The sequence below is a fragment of the Leuresthes tenuis genome, unplaced genomic scaffold (genome assembly GCF_036924035.1).
Source record: "Leuresthes tenuis unplaced genomic scaffold, fLeuTen1.0.hap1 SCAF_12, whole genome shotgun sequence".
NCBI lineage: Eukaryota > Metazoa > Chordata > Actinopteri > Atheriniformes > Atherinopsidae > Leuresthes > Leuresthes tenuis.
The window spans coordinates 32,906,987-32,923,542 of record NW_027325366.1 but is presented as its reverse complement, the minus strand read 5'-3'; the positions used below and the strand labels follow the sequence as shown (position 1 = coordinate 32,923,542).

General features: G+C 46.5%; 3 protein-coding genes across 3 annotated transcripts; all 3 read right to left on the bottom strand.

The window, feature by feature from the left end:
• Positions 1 to 361: 361 nt before the first annotated feature.
• LOC140319272 (trace amine-associated receptor 13c-like) lies at positions 362 to 1,450 on the bottom strand. Its single transcript, XM_072396861.1, has 2 exons — positions 1,290 to 1,450; positions 362 to 1,169 (listed from the first exon to the last, which is right to left on the bottom strand). The coding sequence occupies exons 1-2, from the start codon at positions 1,448 to 1,450 to the stop codon at positions 362 to 364; spliced, it is 969 nt and encodes a 322-aa protein (XP_072252962.1).
• A 5,113-nt stretch (positions 1,451 to 6,563) lies between these two features.
• LOC140319271 (trace amine-associated receptor 13c-like) lies at positions 6,564 to 7,652 on the bottom strand. Its single transcript, XM_072396860.1, has 2 exons — positions 7,492 to 7,652; positions 6,564 to 7,371 (listed from the first exon to the last, which is right to left on the bottom strand). The coding sequence occupies exons 1-2, from the start codon at positions 7,650 to 7,652 to the stop codon at positions 6,564 to 6,566; spliced, it is 969 nt and encodes a 322-aa protein (XP_072252961.1).
• Positions 7,653 to 12,926: 5,274 nt separating this feature from the next.
• Positions 12,927 to 14,019, bottom strand: LOC140320005 (trace amine-associated receptor 13c-like). Its single transcript, XM_072397766.1, has 2 exons — positions 13,856 to 14,019; positions 12,927 to 13,734 (listed from the first exon to the last, which is right to left on the bottom strand). Exons 1-2 carry the CDS (start codon positions 14,017 to 14,019, stop codon positions 12,927 to 12,929), a joined length of 972 nt encoding a protein of 323 aa, XP_072253867.1.
• Positions 14,020 to 16,556: the final 2,537 nt, after the last annotated feature.

Here is a 16,556-nt window from a genome sequence, read left to right as displayed (position 1 = left end):
GCATGTAATTTTAGTCCTGATTTCAGAATTGTTACACCTCAGTGATTACAGGCATTAATCTGGTGTCACAGTAATAATACTTCAGTGTTTATATGCTCCTCTGAAAGTGAGAAAACATCCTCTTACCTACATTTTAATATCATCGGCATAGTTCAAGAAACATCTTAAATTGAACACAACAGCCCTCAGAACAGGCGTCCTCCTTTAATGCCAATTATATTTTTCACAGGTTGAACAAAAGTAAACCCATACACTTGAACTTGATGTAACTGATGATGTGTTTGTGGAAACAGAGGAACTAAAAGTATCTTTACATCTAAATACTATTATCTGTGCTGAGCTCAAGAGTCATGAAGTGTCTTTACATCATGCTGATGTCACAGGAGTCAGGCTTCAGTATCTGAAGTGTAACAATGAGCTGAATGGATTTCCTGAACCAGGGGTAAAAAAAGGCATAGATTATGGGATTTAGACAGGAGTTAAAGGCGTACAAACATGCTACAAAAGCAGCAGATACATTGAGAGCGCTAACTTGGCCTGAAAGAATAACACAATAATATGGGCACAAACACAGTAGAAACACAACCACAACAACACCGAGAGTCCTGGCTGCTTTCAGCTCAGATTTCTTAGCAGTTACTGAATGCTTGAGATTGGTGGCGGTGATATGAGAGCGCATGGCCCGAGCCTGAGACACAGCCACCACAAATACTCTGAGATACAGAACTATAATTACACCAATGGGAACGATGAAGGAAAAAGTCAGATCTGCATATCCTGCAATGTAGTTAACAACAAAGGCACATTCTCCAATGCAGGAGTTATACCTGCCTGGTTGTTTCAGGTTATCCATCAGAATCAGACTATGAAATATTAATGAACCGATCCAACACACACAGACACAGATGTTCATTCGTTTCTGTGTGATTTTGGAGGAGTAATGCATAGGGTAACAAATAGCCACATAGCGATCAATAGATATGATCACCATGTTTCCTGTGGATGCAGAGGCAATGATATATATTGAATACTGATATAAAATACACATGATGTCACCGAGGTACCAGCAGCCATCTATGAGCACAATAAGAAAGAGCAAAAATATGCCGACAAATAAATCTGACACAGCCAGAGAGAGGAGGAGGAGGTTGGTGGGAGTGTGGAGCTTCCTGTGGAGGAACAACAGAAACATTTCAACTCTTCTTGTCCCTTATATCAGTTATCATTCATAAGAAAGCGGATACAGCACAGAGTTAAACATGAAAACATTAAAAATAGTGTGTTTCTACCTGAAGTGTGAGATGGAGATGATGACGAGCAGGTTGAGAATCACAGTCGGCACAGAAATACAGGACAGCACAACGTAAATCAACATGGTCTCAAAGTGAGGAAGCTGTATCCTCCTGCAGGAGGTGTTGAGCTGTGGAAAGCAGAGTTCAGTTTCCTCCATCATCACAGGATGGAGAAGCTGCTGAACTCTGACAGCTCTCTGACTGAAACACTTTTATATGCTTCCTCTCCTCCTTCTTTCTCACCTTTTCACTACGGCTTTGGTCCCTATAGAAACTTCTATGATTGTTGTCAAGTGTGATTAAAGGTTGTTGACTGTTGTTTTTCATGTTGCCCAAACTTTATTTTTCTCACCTTAACACACTACCTTTTGGTTGCAGTTGTTTGCATAAATATATCCAAACTAAAAAAACTCAGTGAGACTGTCTACCTCACTTAAACATTTCTTTGTGGTATTTGTTGACATAAAATTACACTCAAAACATATGTGACCTCTAGTGGTCATGAGAGTGGTGACCAATAGAGGTTGCATATTTATGGTGTTCCACAAGGTTCTGGACTGGGATGAATTTTGACACACACCACAGGTTTAGTGGCTGGTTTAGCCACTATTGCTTTGTGGCACGAAGAATAAACCTGAAACTGAACCAGGTTGTTGTTGGATTGCTGCCCTGCTCAGGCATTGAAGTTTTGTTGTGTAATTGTTGTTGTTTACTCAGAGGCCTGTTCATGTCGCATGAGCTGATAACCAAGTATTGAACTTGTCAGTATGAGGTGCATTGTTTGATTGATAACTGGTCCATTGACATCTCAAACATATGCACCATACAGTCTCATTTACACCACTGTAACACAATTGCTTGCTCATCTGAACTAGATAACTGAGATACGATTCCCCTAGTTTAAACTGGACAAGGACTAATTATGTTGGTTTCTCCAGTATGTGCATAACACATGTTGTGTACTCTTAGTTATTTTGCTTTAAAGAGAGGAAGGGGAAAAAGGAATAGAGTATACTATGTGTGTCATTCGATGACTGACATTTCATTGGCTCTGCTGAGCTCCCTCTCACAGAGGAAAACCTAACAAAGTTACTTTCGTTCCATAAAGAAAATAAAGAAGAGTTGTTATAATGGCGTTATGATGGTGTCCTTCCAGTCACTTCATCATTCTGCTTGAAGCTAAACCGGATGAGTGGTGCTGGGCAGAACCTTCATCAGGCTCATTTCTCATTACGGTTTATCAGTTTTTCAGCTGCTACATGCATGCTGACAAAGAATTGAGTTATGTTCCAAACACTAGGTGCATTTTCATCAGCCTGTTTCGATGCACATCGAGAAGTATCGCATCGGAAAATTATGATGGAAACACCATAAGTCGAATAAAAATCCCCTGATTTGCACAAATGAAAATACGCTCGCTAGCGCCGGGTTTTGGTTGATTCAAAAGGGATGGAAACAGCTGTGTTTGCATCAAGTCTGATGTAGCACACTTTCAGCCCAACTGCTTCCTGTGTTTGCGGGTCACTTACAAGACAACAAACATGGCGGACAACGGAAGGTTTGTGTTGACAGAGGAAGAAGTTGTGGCATTAGGGTTAGGGTTACCCTAACTGGTCTGACAGCTCCAATACCACTTGCACGATTCTCAATAAAGGTTCAAGTCCTTTCTCCGTGGTGATACACTCCGGGTCGGGAAGCCGGTAAAATGTTTAGAGGCTGGTTGTCTTGCCAACCTTCAGAAAACTCACGCGAATCAGTAGTTTTCACCAAAGTCCGTACTTTTGATGGAAACACACAGGAGTCGAATTTCTTTACAGGCACATTTCCTAATGATTCAAATCACTTTTGGATGGAAACATGACTGGCGGCTAATTTTCATTCCATTGTAATTGCAGTCATCTTTAAATCATCCATCCATCCATCCATCATCTACCGCTTATCCGGGGGTCGGGTCGCGGGGGCAGCAGCTTTAACAGAGAAACCCAGACGTCCCTGTCCCCGGCCACTTCCTCCAGCTCTTCCGGGGGGACCCCGAGGCGTTCCCAGTCCAGCCGAGAGACATAGTCTCTCCAATGTGTCCTGGGTCTTCCCCGGGGTCTCCTCCCAGTGGGACGGGCCCGGAACACCTCACCAGGGAGGCGTCCAGGAGGCATCCTAACCAGATGCCCGAGCCACTTCACCTGGCTCCTCTCGATGCAGAGGAGCAGCGGTTCTACTCCGAGCCCCTCCCGGATGACCGAGCTTCTCACCCTATCTCTAAGGGAGAGCCCAGACACCCTGCGGAGGAAACCCATTTCGGCCGCTTGTTTTTGCGATCTCCTTCTTTCGGTCTCTACCCACAACTCGTGACCATAGGTGAGGATGGGAATGTGAATTGACCAGTAAATAGAGAGCTTCGCCTTCTGGCTCAGCTCCTTCTTCACAACGACGGGTCGGTACAGCGCCCGCAACACTGCAGACGCTGCACCGATCCGCCCGTCAATTTCACGTTCCATTCGTATCTCACTCGTGAACAAGACCCCGAGATACTTGAACTCCTCCACTTGGGGAATGTGGCTTGACTGTCCGACGGATCCTCCTCTCCAGTACCCCCCAATAGACCTTACCAGGGAGGCTGAGGAGTGTGATCCCCCTATAGTTGGAACACACCCTCCGGTCCCCCTTTTTAAAGAGGGGGACCACAACCCCAAATCTGCCAGTCCAGAAGCACTGTCCCCGATGTCAAAGCGATGCTGCAGAGGCGTGTCAGCCAAGACAGCCCTACAACATCTACAGCCCTGAGAAACTCAGGATGGACCTCATCCACTCCCGGGGCCTTGCTGCAGAGGAGCTTTTTGACCACCTCGGCAACCTCAGCCCCAGAAATGGGAGGCCTTGTCTCCAAGCTCTGACTCTGCCTCCTCTGTGCACATGTTAGTAGGATTGAGGAGGTCCTCGAAGTATTGCCCCCACCGACTCACAACGTCCCTTGTTGAGGTCAGCAAAGCCCCGTCCCCACCATACACAGTGTTGACTGTGAGCAACTCCCCCCCCGAGTTCCGATGGTGGACCAGAATCTCTTCGAGGCCGTCCGGAAGTCGTTCTCCGTGGTCTCACCGAACTCCTCCCAGGCCCGAGTTTTTGCCTCAGCAACCGCAGAAGCCGCAGCCCGTTTGGCCTGTCGGTACCCATCAGCTGCTTCCGGAGTCTCATTGGCCAAAAAGGCCCGATAGAACTCCTTCTTCAACTTGACGGCTTCCCTCACCACTGGTGTCCACCAGTGGGTTCGGGGGTTGCCGCCACGACAGACACCGACCACTTTACGGCCACAGCTCCGATCAGCCGCCTCAACAATGGAGTCACGGAATATGGCCCATTCGGACTCAATGTCCCCCACCTCCCCCGGGATATGGTTGAAGCTCTGCTGGAGGTGAAAGTTAAAGCTCCTCCTGACGGGGGACCCCGACAAACGTTCCCAGCAGACCCTCACAATACATTTTGGCCTGCCAGGTCTGATCGGCATCCTCCCCCACCAGCGGAGCCAACTCACCACCAGGTGGTGATCAGTTGACAGCTCCGCCCCTCTCTTCACCCAAGTGTCCAGGATATACGGCCGCAAGTCCAACGATACAACCACAAAGTTGATCATCGAACTGTGGCCAAGGGTATCCTGGTGCAAAGTGCACATATGGACACCCTTATGCCTGAACATGGTGTTCGTTATGGAAAGTCCATGACTGGCACAGAAGTCCAACAACATAACACCACTCTGATTCAGATCTGGGGGGGCCGTTCCTCCCAATCACACCCCTCCAGGTGTCACTGTCATTGCCCACGTGAGCATTGAAGTCCCCAAGCAGAACGAGGGAGTCTCCGGTAGAAGCATTCTCTAGTGCCTGCCCCATGGACTCCAAAAACGGTGGGTACACCCGGGCCTGGCTCCGGGGGATGGCCTCGGTGTCCCACATCCTGGCAAGGGATGACGTTGTCCAAATTTATTTTTCATCATAAGGAGTCTTTTGAGCTGTTCTTTGTCTGGTCCCTCATCTAGGATCTGTTAGCCTTGGGTGACCCTACCAGGGGCTTGAAGCCCTGGGCAACATAGCTCCCAGACTCATTGGGGCATGCAAACTCCCCCACCACGATAAGGTGACAGCTCATTGGAGAGCTTTAAATCATTTTCAGCAAAACTTCATAGATCTAAAAATGGCCCTGAGGTCAGCCCTGATAGGAAATTTTGTTTACAGCTCATGTTTATTGGGATGCTTGTGAATAAATGTGATACAAAAGGAAAACAAAGGAGAAACTGTTCATTGAAAGCAGTGATTATAACATGTTTACATGGAGTTAGGAAAGATAGAATTATTGTGTTGGTATAACTAATGCTGGACTTTTAAAATGTATCTCATAATGTTAGAATAAGCACAGTAACATTACACTGGAGAGAAACTAATCATTATCATAAATGTTGACCGAAACTGGACTTTTAAGATAAATGTACACATGTCAGTCTGAATGAAATTGAGACTCTCAAAACCTGACCCACACTTGCAGATAATCCTCTTGGTGTTCGAATCCCTTCTGGATGTAAACGTTCAATCAGACACAAATGTTATTAGGTTCTCTGTTGATGCTCCAAAGTTCAATCTTTAGTAAAAACAGGAAAGTGTATATTAATCCATCTGACTTGCCTATAAATCTGCTTTTCAGCTTCAAGGACCATATGTCAAAGTGTCCAATGCCTCCATCTGTGTGACAGAGAAAAAGCCCTGCATAGCTGTTCTGTTCTCAATCAACCATTACATTTGGAAGATTATTATACAAGTGCTCTAGTCATACATTTCATGAAAGGCCTTCGAAAAGATTACCAGGGAAGATAAAAACTAGACTGACACAGAAAGGTTTGACTTTAAAAAGATTTATAGATGTTTGCATGTAATTTTAGTCCTGATTTAAGAATTGTTACAGCTCAGTGATTACAGGCATTAATCTGGTGTCACAGTAATAATACTGCAGTGTCGATATGCTCCTCTGAAAGTGAGAAAACATCCTCTTACCTACATTTTAATATCATCGGCATAGTTCAAGAAACATGTTAAATTGAACACAACAGCCCTCAGAACAGGCGTCCTCCTTTAATGCCAATTATGTTTTTCACAGGTTGAACAAAAGTAAACCCACACACTTGAACTTGATGTAACTGATGATGTGTTTGTGGAAACAGAGGAACTCAAAGTATCTTCACATCTAAATACTATTATCTGTGCTGAGCTCAAGTATCATGAAGTGTCTTTACATCATGTTGATGTCACAGGAGTCAGGCTTCAGTATCTGAAGTGTAACAATGAGCTGAATGGATTTCCTGAACCAGGGGTAAAAAAAGGCATAGATTATGGGATTTAGACAGGAGTTAAAGGCATACAAACATGTTACAAAAGCAGAAGATGCATTGAGAGCGCTATCTTGGCCTGAAAGAATAACACAATAATATGGGCACAAACACAGTAGAAACACAACCACAACAACACCGAGAGTCCTGGCTGCTTTCAGCTCAGATTTCTTAGCAGTTACTGAATGTTTGAGATTGGTGGCGGTGATATGAGAGCGCATGGCCCGAGCCTGAGACACAGCCACCACAAATACTCTGAGATACAGAACTATAATTACAGCAATGGGAACAATGAAGGAAAAAGTCAGATCTGCATATCCTGCAATGTAGTTAACAACAAAGACACATTCTCCAAAGCAGGAGTTATACCTGCCTGGTTGTTTCAGGTTATCCATCAGAATCAGACTCTGAAATATTAATGAACAGATCCAACACACACAGATACAGATCTTCATTCGTTTCTGTGTGATTTTAGAGGAGTAATGCATAGGGTAACAAATAGCCACATAGCGATCAATAGATATGATCACCATGTTTCCTGTGGATGCAGAGGCAATGATATATGTTGAATACTGATATAAAATACACATGAGGTCACCGAGGTACCAGCAGCCGTCTATGAGCACAATAAGAAAGAGCAAAAAGATGCCGACAAAGAAGTCTGACACAGCCAGAGAGAGGAGGAGGAGGTTGGTGGGAGTGTGGAGCTTCCTGTGGAGGAACAACAGAAACATTTCAACTCTTCTTGTCCCTTATATCAGTTATAATTCATAAGAAAGCAGATACAGCACAGAGTTAAACATGAAAACATTAAAAATAGTGTGTTTCTACCTGAAGTGTGAGATGGAGATGATGACGAGCATGTTGAGAATCACAGTCGGCACAGAAATACAGGACAGCACAACGTAAATCGACATGGTCTCAAAGTGAGGAAGCTGTATCCTCCTGCAGGAGGTGTTGAGCTGTGGAAAGCAGAGTTCAGTTTCCTCCATCATCACAGGATGGAGAAGCTGCTGAACTCTGACAGCTCTCTGACTGAAACACTTTTATATGCTTCCTTTCCTCCTTCTTTCTCACCTTTTCACTACGGCTTTGGTCCCTATTGAAACTGGTGTTCTGTAACTTTTATGATTGTTGTCAAGTGTGATTAAAGGTTGTCGATTGTTGTTTTTCATGTGTCCCAAACTTTGACTTTTTCCTCACCTTAACACACTACTTTTTGGTTGCAGTTGTTTGCATAAATATATCCAAACTAAAAAAAACTTTATGAGACTGTCTACCTCACTTAAACATTTCTTTATACTTCTTTACACTCAAAACATATGTGACCTCTAGTGGTCATGAGAGTGGTGACCAATAGAGGTTGCATTTTTATGGTGTTCCACAAGGTTCTGGACTGGGATGAATTTTGATCTCTGAGTACATATTACCTTTAGGGAACATCATGAGCAACTGGGCACAGTGAGGGTTGGTGCTCCCATGGAAAGAATAGCAGTCAAGCTGATGAAACCACTGAATGAAACTGAAAGACATGACCAATACATTCTTGTGGTACGGGATTATCTTAGCAAGTGGTTGGAAGCTTACCCACTGCCCAACAAAAGGGCCTCAACAGTAGCAGATAAGACTGTCTCAGGGTGGCTGTGCTGGTACGGGGCACCACACATTGCACACAGTGACCAGGGCACCAATTTCAAGTCTGCTGTGAGCTTTTGGGGATTGAAAAGATAAAAAGCACATCTTTCCACCCACAATTAGATAGACACGTGAACTGCTTTTAACACCACTTTGCCAAAAGATTCTGGTCACTATGGCAGAGCGCTGCCAGTAGGACTGAGATCTAATGATCCCATTTGCAGTCAAGGTGGATTGTACAATAAAACATGGCTCCACTGGCATCACGCCTAATATGAGGCCATTTGGGCGGGAAATAACTGAACCAGATGACTTGGTTGCAGGTCCCCCCACCAAACAATGACTGAACTAACGACCCTCCACTGTACATCCTGCAGCTTTGCCAGAGACTACAGTTTTCCCACCAGTGGGCATGAGAGGTTATAGGGAAATCAGTTCAGCGTGTAAAGAGACTATAAAACAAGAACATCCACCAAGTGTAGTATCAAGTTGGTGCTGCAGTGTGGCACTTGTTTAAAGGTACAAGTGGAATGAGAAACAAGGTACAAAAGTTCCTCCCCACCTGAGAGGGCCCCTTCTTCATCGTTGGAATACTGGACGACTTATTTTTACCATATTAAGAAGGGCCCAAAGTTCAGCATCAAAGTTGCTTATCATGATAAGATGAAGTCTTATCACTCCAGGACCCCACTGGATAACGGCTGGGTTTTCAAAGACTCTCACCAGTTTGTACCAGTGAAGGTGCCACATCCAGCTCTTGACAACGAAACATTGGATGCAGCCATAAGTCCTCTTGACCTGTGGAAAAACTCCTCAGAAGCAGAGGCAACAGCAGCTGGGTGTTCATCGCCAATCAACAACCAGCTTCACCCCGAATCTATCAAGCCTCAGCTGGGAGGAGCTGACATTCAGCAGCCTGTGGAGGAACCTGCTGGTTCTGCTCATCTGTACCCTGCATCTCTTCAGAGACCACAAAGGGTACACAGACCACAGGTTTAGTGGCTGGTTTAACCACTATTACTTTGTGGCACGAAGAATAAACCTGAAACTGAATCGGGTTGTTGTTGGATTGCTGCCCTGCTCAGGCATTGAAGTTTTGTTGTGTAATTGTTGTTGTTTACTCAGAGGCCTGTTCATGTCGCATGAGCTGATAACCAAGTATTGAACTTGTCAGTATGAGGTGCATTGTTTGATTGATAACTAGTCCATTGACATCTCAAACATATGCACCATACAGTCTCATTTACACCACTGTAACACAATTGCTTGCTCATCTGAACTAGATAACTGAGATACGATTCCCCTAGTTTAAACTGGACAAGGACTAATTATGTTGGTTTCTCCAGTATGTGCATAACACATGTTGTGTACTCTTAGTTATTTTGCTTTAAAGAGAGGAAGGGGAAAAAGGAATAGAGTATACTATGTGTGTCATTCGATGACTGACATTTCATTGGCTCTGCTGAGCTCCCTCTCACAGAGGAAAACCTAACAAAGTTACTTTCGTTCCATAAAGAAAATAAAGATGAGTTGTTATAATGGCGTTATGATGGTGTCCTTCCAGTCACTTCATCATTCTGCTTGAAGCTAAACCGGATGAGTGGTGCTGGGCAGAACCTTCATCAGGCTCATTTCTCATTACGGTTTATCAGTTTTTCAGCTGCTACATGCATGCTGACAAAGAATTGAGTTATGTTCCAAACACTAGGTGCATTTTCATCAGCCTGTTTCGATGCACATCGAGAAGTATCGCATCGGAAAATTATGATGGAAACACCATAAGTCGAATAAAAATCCCCTGATTTGCACAAATGAAAATACGCTCGCTAGCGCCGGGTTTTGGTTGATTCAAAAGGGATGGAAACAGCTGTGTTCACATCAAGTCTGATGTAGCACACTTTCAGCCCAACTGCTTCCTGTGTTTGCGGGTCACTTACAAGACAACAAACATGGCGGACAACGGAAGGTTTGTGTTGACAGAGGAAGAAGTTGTGGCATTAGGGTTAGGGTTACCCTAACTGGTCTGACAGCTCCCATACCAGTTGCACAATGGACTCCTTCTTCAGCTTGACAGCTTCCCTCACCACTGGTGTCCACCAGTGGGTTCGGGGGTTGCCGAAACGACAGACGCCGACCACCTTACGGCCACAGCTCCGATCAGCCGCCTCAACAACGGAGTCACGGAACATGGCCCATTCGGACTCAATGTCCCCCACCTCCCCCGGGATATGGTTGAAGCTCTGCTGGAGGTCAGAGTTAAAGCTCCTCCTGACAGGGGACCCCGACAAACATTCCCAGCAGACCCTCACAATACATTTTGGCCTGCCAGGTCTGATCGGCATCCTCCCCCACCAGCGGAGCCAACTCACCACCAGGTGGTGATCAGTTGACAGCTCCGCCCCTCTCTTCACCCGAGTGTCCAGGATATACGGCCGCAAGTCCAACGATACAACCACAAAGTCGATCATCGAACTGTGGCCAAGGGTATCCTGGTGCCAAGTGCACATATGGACACCCTTATGCCTGAACATGGTGTTCGTTATGGAAAGTCCATGACTGGCACAGAAGTCCAACAACATAACACCACTCTGATTCAGATCTGGGGGGGCCGTTCCTCCCAATCACACCCCTCCAGGTGTCACTGTCATTGCCCATGTGAGCATTGAAGTCCCCAAGCAGAACGAGGGAGTCTCCGGTAGAAGCATTCTCTAGTGCCTGCCCCATGGACTCCAAAAACGGTGGGTACTCTGAACTGTTTTTTGGCGCATAAGTACAAACAACAGTCAGGACCCATCCCCCTACCCGAAGGCGGAGGGAGGCTACCCTCTCGTCCACTGGGGTAAACCCGAATGTACAGGCACACAGCCGGGGGGCAATAAGTATACCCACACCTGCTCTGTGCCTCTCACCACGGGCAACTCCAGAGTGGAAGAGAGTCCAACCCCTCTCAAGAGGACTGGTTCCAGAGCCCAAGCCGTGCGTTGAGCTGAGTCCGACTATATCTTGCCGGAACCGCTCAGCCTCGCGCACCAGCTCTGGCTCCTTCCCCAACAAAGAGGTGACATTCCACGTCCCAAGAGCTAGCTTCAGTAGCCGAGGATCAGACCGCCAAGGCCTCCGCCTTCGGCTGCTACCCATCTCACATGGCATCCGACCCCCTTGGCCCCTCCCACGGGTGGTGAGCCCGTCTGAAGGGGGACTCACGTCATGTGTTCGGGCTATGCCTGACCGAGCCCCATGGGCACAGGCCCGGCTGCCGGTCCCACCCCCGGGCCTGGCTCCGGGGGATGGCCCCGGTGTCCCACATCCTGGCAAGGGATGACGTTGTCCAAATTTATTTTTCATCATAAGGAGTCTTTTGAGCTGTTCTTTGTCTGGTCCCTCATCTAGGATCTGTTAGCCTTGGGTGACCCTACCAGGGGCTTGAAGCCCTGGGCAACATAGCTCCCAGACTCATTGGGGCGTGCAAACTCCCCCACCACGATAAGGTGACAGCTCATTGGAGAGCTTTAAATCATTTTCAGCAAAACTTCATAGATCTAAAAATGGCCCTGAGGTAAGCCCTGATAGGACATTTTGTTTACAGCTCATGTTTATTGGGATGCTTGTGAATAAATGTGATACAAAAGAAAAACAAAGGAGAAACTGTTCATTGAAAGCAGTGATTATAACATGTTTACATGGAGTTAGGAAAGATAGAATTATTGTGTTGGTACAACTAAAGCTGGACTTTTAAAATATATCTCATAATGTTAGAATAAGCACAGTAACATTACACTGGAGAGAAACTAATCATTGTCATTAATGCTGACCGAAACTGGACTTTTAAGATAAATGTGCACATGTCAGTCTGAATGAAATCGAGACTCTCAAAACCTGACCCACACTTGCAGATAATCCTCTTGGGGTTCGAATCCCTTCTGGATGTAAAAATTCAATCAGACACAAATGTTATTAGGTACTCTGTTCATGCTCCAAAGTTCAATCTTTAGTAAAAACAGGAATGTGTATATTAATCCATCTGACTTGCATATAAATCTGCTTTTCAGCTTCATGGACCACATGTCAAAGTGTCCAATGCCTCCATCTGTGTGACAGAGAAAAAGCCCTGCATAGCTGTTCTGTTCTCAATCAACCATTACATTTGGAAGATTATTATACAAGTGCTCTAGTCATACATTTCATGAAAGGCCTTCGAAAAGATTACCAGGGAAGATAAAAACTAGACTGACACAGAAAGGTTTGACTTTAAAAAGATTTATAGATGTTTGTATGTAATTTTAGTCCTGGTTTAAGAATTGTTACAGCTCAGTGATTACAGGCATTAATCTGGTGTCACAGTAATAATACTGCAGTGTCGATATGCTCCTCTGAAAGTGAGAAAACATCCTCTTACCTACATTTAAATATCATCAGCATAGTTCAAGAAACATTTTAAATTCAACACAACAGCCCTCAGAATAGGCGTCCTCCTTTAATGCCAATTATGTTTTTCACAGGTTGAACAAAAGTAAACCCACACACTTGAACTTGATGTAACTGATGATGTGTTTGTGGAAACAGAGGAACTCAAAGTATCTTCACATCTAAATACTATTATCTGTGCTGAGCTCAAGTATCATGAAGTGTCTTTACATCATGTTGATGTCACAGGAGTCAGGCTTCAGTATCTGAAGTGTAACAATGAGCTGAATGGATTTCCTGAACCAGGGGTAAAAAAAGGCATAGATTATGGGGTTGAGACAGGAGTTAAAGGCATACAAACATGTTACAAAAGCAAGAGATGAATTGAGTGAGCTATCTTGGCCTGAAAGAGCAACACAATAATATGGGCACAAACACAGTAGAAACACAACCACAACAACACCGAGAGTCCTAGCTGCTTTCAGCTCAGATTTCTTAGCAGTTACTGAATGTTTGAGATTGGTGGCGGTGATATGAGAGCGCATGGCCCGAGCCTGAGACACAGCCACCACAAATACTCTGAGATACAGAACTATAATTACACCAATGGGAACAATGAAGGAAAAAGTCAGATCTGCATATCCTGCAATGTAGTTAACAACAAAGACACATTCTCCAATGCAGGAGTTATACCTGCCTGGTTGTTTCAGGTTATCCATCAGAATCAGACTATGAAATATTAATGAACAGATCCAACACACACAGACACAGATCTTCATTCGTTTCTGTGTGATTTTAGAGGAATAATGCATAGGGTAACAAATAGCCACATAGCGATCAATAGATATGATCACCATGTTTCCTGTGGATGCAGAGGCAATGATATATGTTGAATACTGATATAAAATACACATGAGGTCACCGAGGTACCAGCAGCCGTCTATGAGTACAATAAGAAAGAGCAAAAATATGCCGACAAATAAATCTGACACAGCCAGAGAGAGGAGGAGGAGGTTGGTGGGAGTGTGGAGCTTCCTGTGGAGGAACAACAGAAACATTTCAACTCTTCTTGTCCCTTATATCAGTTATCACTCATGAGAAAGCAGATACAGCACAGAGTTAAACATGAAAACATTAAACAATAGTGTGTTTCTACCTGAAGTGTGAGATGGAGATGATGACGAGCATGTTGAGAATCACAGTCGGCACAGCAATACAGGACAGCAGAACGTAAATCAACATGGTCTCAAAGTGAGGACGCTGTATCCTCCTGCAGGAGGTGTTGAGCTGTGGAAAGCAGAGTTCAGTTTCCTCCATCATCACAGGATAGAGAAGCTGCTGAACTCTGACTGCTCTCTGACTGAAACACTTTTATATGCTTCCTTTCCTCCTTCTTTCTCACCTTTTCACTATGGCTTTGGTCCCTATAGAAACTGATGTTCTGTAACTTCTATGATTGTTGTCAAGTGTGATTAAAGGTTGTCGATTGTTATTTTTCATGTTGCCCAAACTTTGACTTTTTCCTCACCTTAACACACTACTTTTTGGTTGCAGTTGTTTGCATAAATATATCCAAACTAAAAAAACTTTATGAGACTGTCTACCTCACTTAAACATTTCTTTATGGTATTTGTTGACATAAAATTACACTCAAAACATGTGACCTCTAGTGGTCATGAGAGTGGTTGCACATTTATGGTGTTCCACAAGGTTCTGGACTGGGATGAAGCATTCCACCCTTTTCCGGCTGAGGACCATGGTCTTGGATTTGCAGGTGCTTATTCTCATCCCAGCCACTTCACACTCAGCTGCGAATCGCTCCAGTGAGAGCTGAAGGTCACGGCCTGACGAGGCTAACAGAACCACATCATCCGCAAAAAGAAGAGACCCGATTCTGAGGTCACCAAATCAGACACCCTCAACGCCCTGGCTCCGACTGTTCCACGGCCAGGACGAAAACCACACTGCACCTCCTGAATCCGAGGCTCGATTATCCGATGGATCCTCCTCTCCAGTACCCCCGAATAGACCTTAACAGGGAGGCTGAGGAGTGTGACACCCCTACAGTTGGAACACACCCTCCGATCCCCCTTGTTAAAGAGGGGGACCACCACCCCAAATCTGCCAGTCCAGAAGCACTGTCCCCGATGTCCACGTGATGCTGCAGAGGCGTGTCAGCCAAGACAGCCCTACAACATCCAGAGCCCTGAGAAACTCAGGACGGACCTCATCCACCCCCGGGGCCTTGCCGCCGAGGAGCTTTTTGACCAACTCAGCAACCTCAGCCCCAGAAATGGGAGGCCTTGTCTCCAAGCTCTCCGACTCTGCCTCCTCCGAGCACATGTTGGTAGGATTGAGGAGGTCCTCGAAGTATTCCCCCACCGACTCACAATGTCCCTTGTTGAGGTCAGCAAAGCCCCGTCCCCACCATACACAGTGTTGACTGTGAGCCGCTCCCCCCCCGAGACGCCGGATGGTGGACCAGAATCTCTTCGAGGCCGTCCGGAAATCGTTCTCCGTGGTCTAACCGAACTCCTCCCAGGCCCGAGTTTTTGCCTCAGCAACCGCAGAAGCCGCAGCCCGTTTGGCCTGTCGGTACCCATCAGCTGCTTCCAGAGTCTCACTGGCCAAAAAGGCCTGATAGGACTCCTTCTTCAGCTTGACAGCTTCCCTCACCACTGGTGTCCACCAGCGGGTTCGGGGGTTGCCGCCACGACAGACACCGACCACCTTACGGCCACAGCTCCGACCAGTGCCCATTCGGACTCAATGTCCCCCACCTCCCCCGGGATATGGTTGAAACTTTGCTGGAGGTGAGAGTTAAAGCTCCTCCTGACGGGGGACCCCGACAAACGTTCCCAGCAGACCCTCACAATACATTTTGGCCTGCCAGGTCTGATCGGCATCCTCCCCCACCAGCGGAGCCAACTCACCACCAGGTGGTGATCAGTTGACAGCTCCGCCCCTCTCTTCACCCGAGTGTCCAGGATATACGGCCGCAAGTCCAACGATACAACCACAAAGTCGATCATCGAACTGTGGCCAAGGGTATCCTGGTGCCAAGTGCACATATGGACACCCTTATGCCTGAACATGGTGTTCGTTATGGAAAATCCATGACTGGCACAGAAGTCCAACAACATAACACCACTCTGATTCAGATCTGGGGGGGCCGTTCCTCCCAATCACACCCCTCCAGGTGTCACTGTCATTGCCCACGTGAGCATTGAAGTCCCCAAGCAGAACGAGGGAGTCTCCGGTAGAAGCATTCTCTAGTGCCTGCCCCGTGGACTCCAAAAACGGTGGGTACTCTGAACTGTTGTTTGGCGCATAAGTACAAACAACAGTCAGGACCCATCCCCCTACCCGAAGGCGGAGGGAGGCTACCCTCTCGTCCACTGGGGTAAACCCGAATGTACAGGCACACAGCCGGGGGGCAATAAGTATACCCACACCTGCTCTGTGCCTCTCACCACGGGCAACTCCAGAGTGGAAGAGAGTCCAACCCCTCTCAAGAGGACTGGTTCCAGAGCCCAAGCCGTGCGTTGAGCTGAGTCCGACTATATCTTGCCGGAACCGCTCAGCCTCGCACACCAGCTCTGGCTCCTTCCCCAACAAAGAGGTGACATTCCACGTCCCAAGAGCTAGCTTCAGTAGCCGAGGATCAGACCGCCAAGGCCTCCGCCTTCGGCTGCTACCCATCTCACATGGCACCCGACCCCCTTGGCCCCTCCCACGGGTGGTGAGCCCGTCTGAAGGGGGACTCACGTCATGTGTTCGGGCTATGCCTGACCGAGCCCCATGGGCACAGGCCCGGCTGCCGGTCCCACCCCCGGGCCTGGCTCCGGGGGATGGCC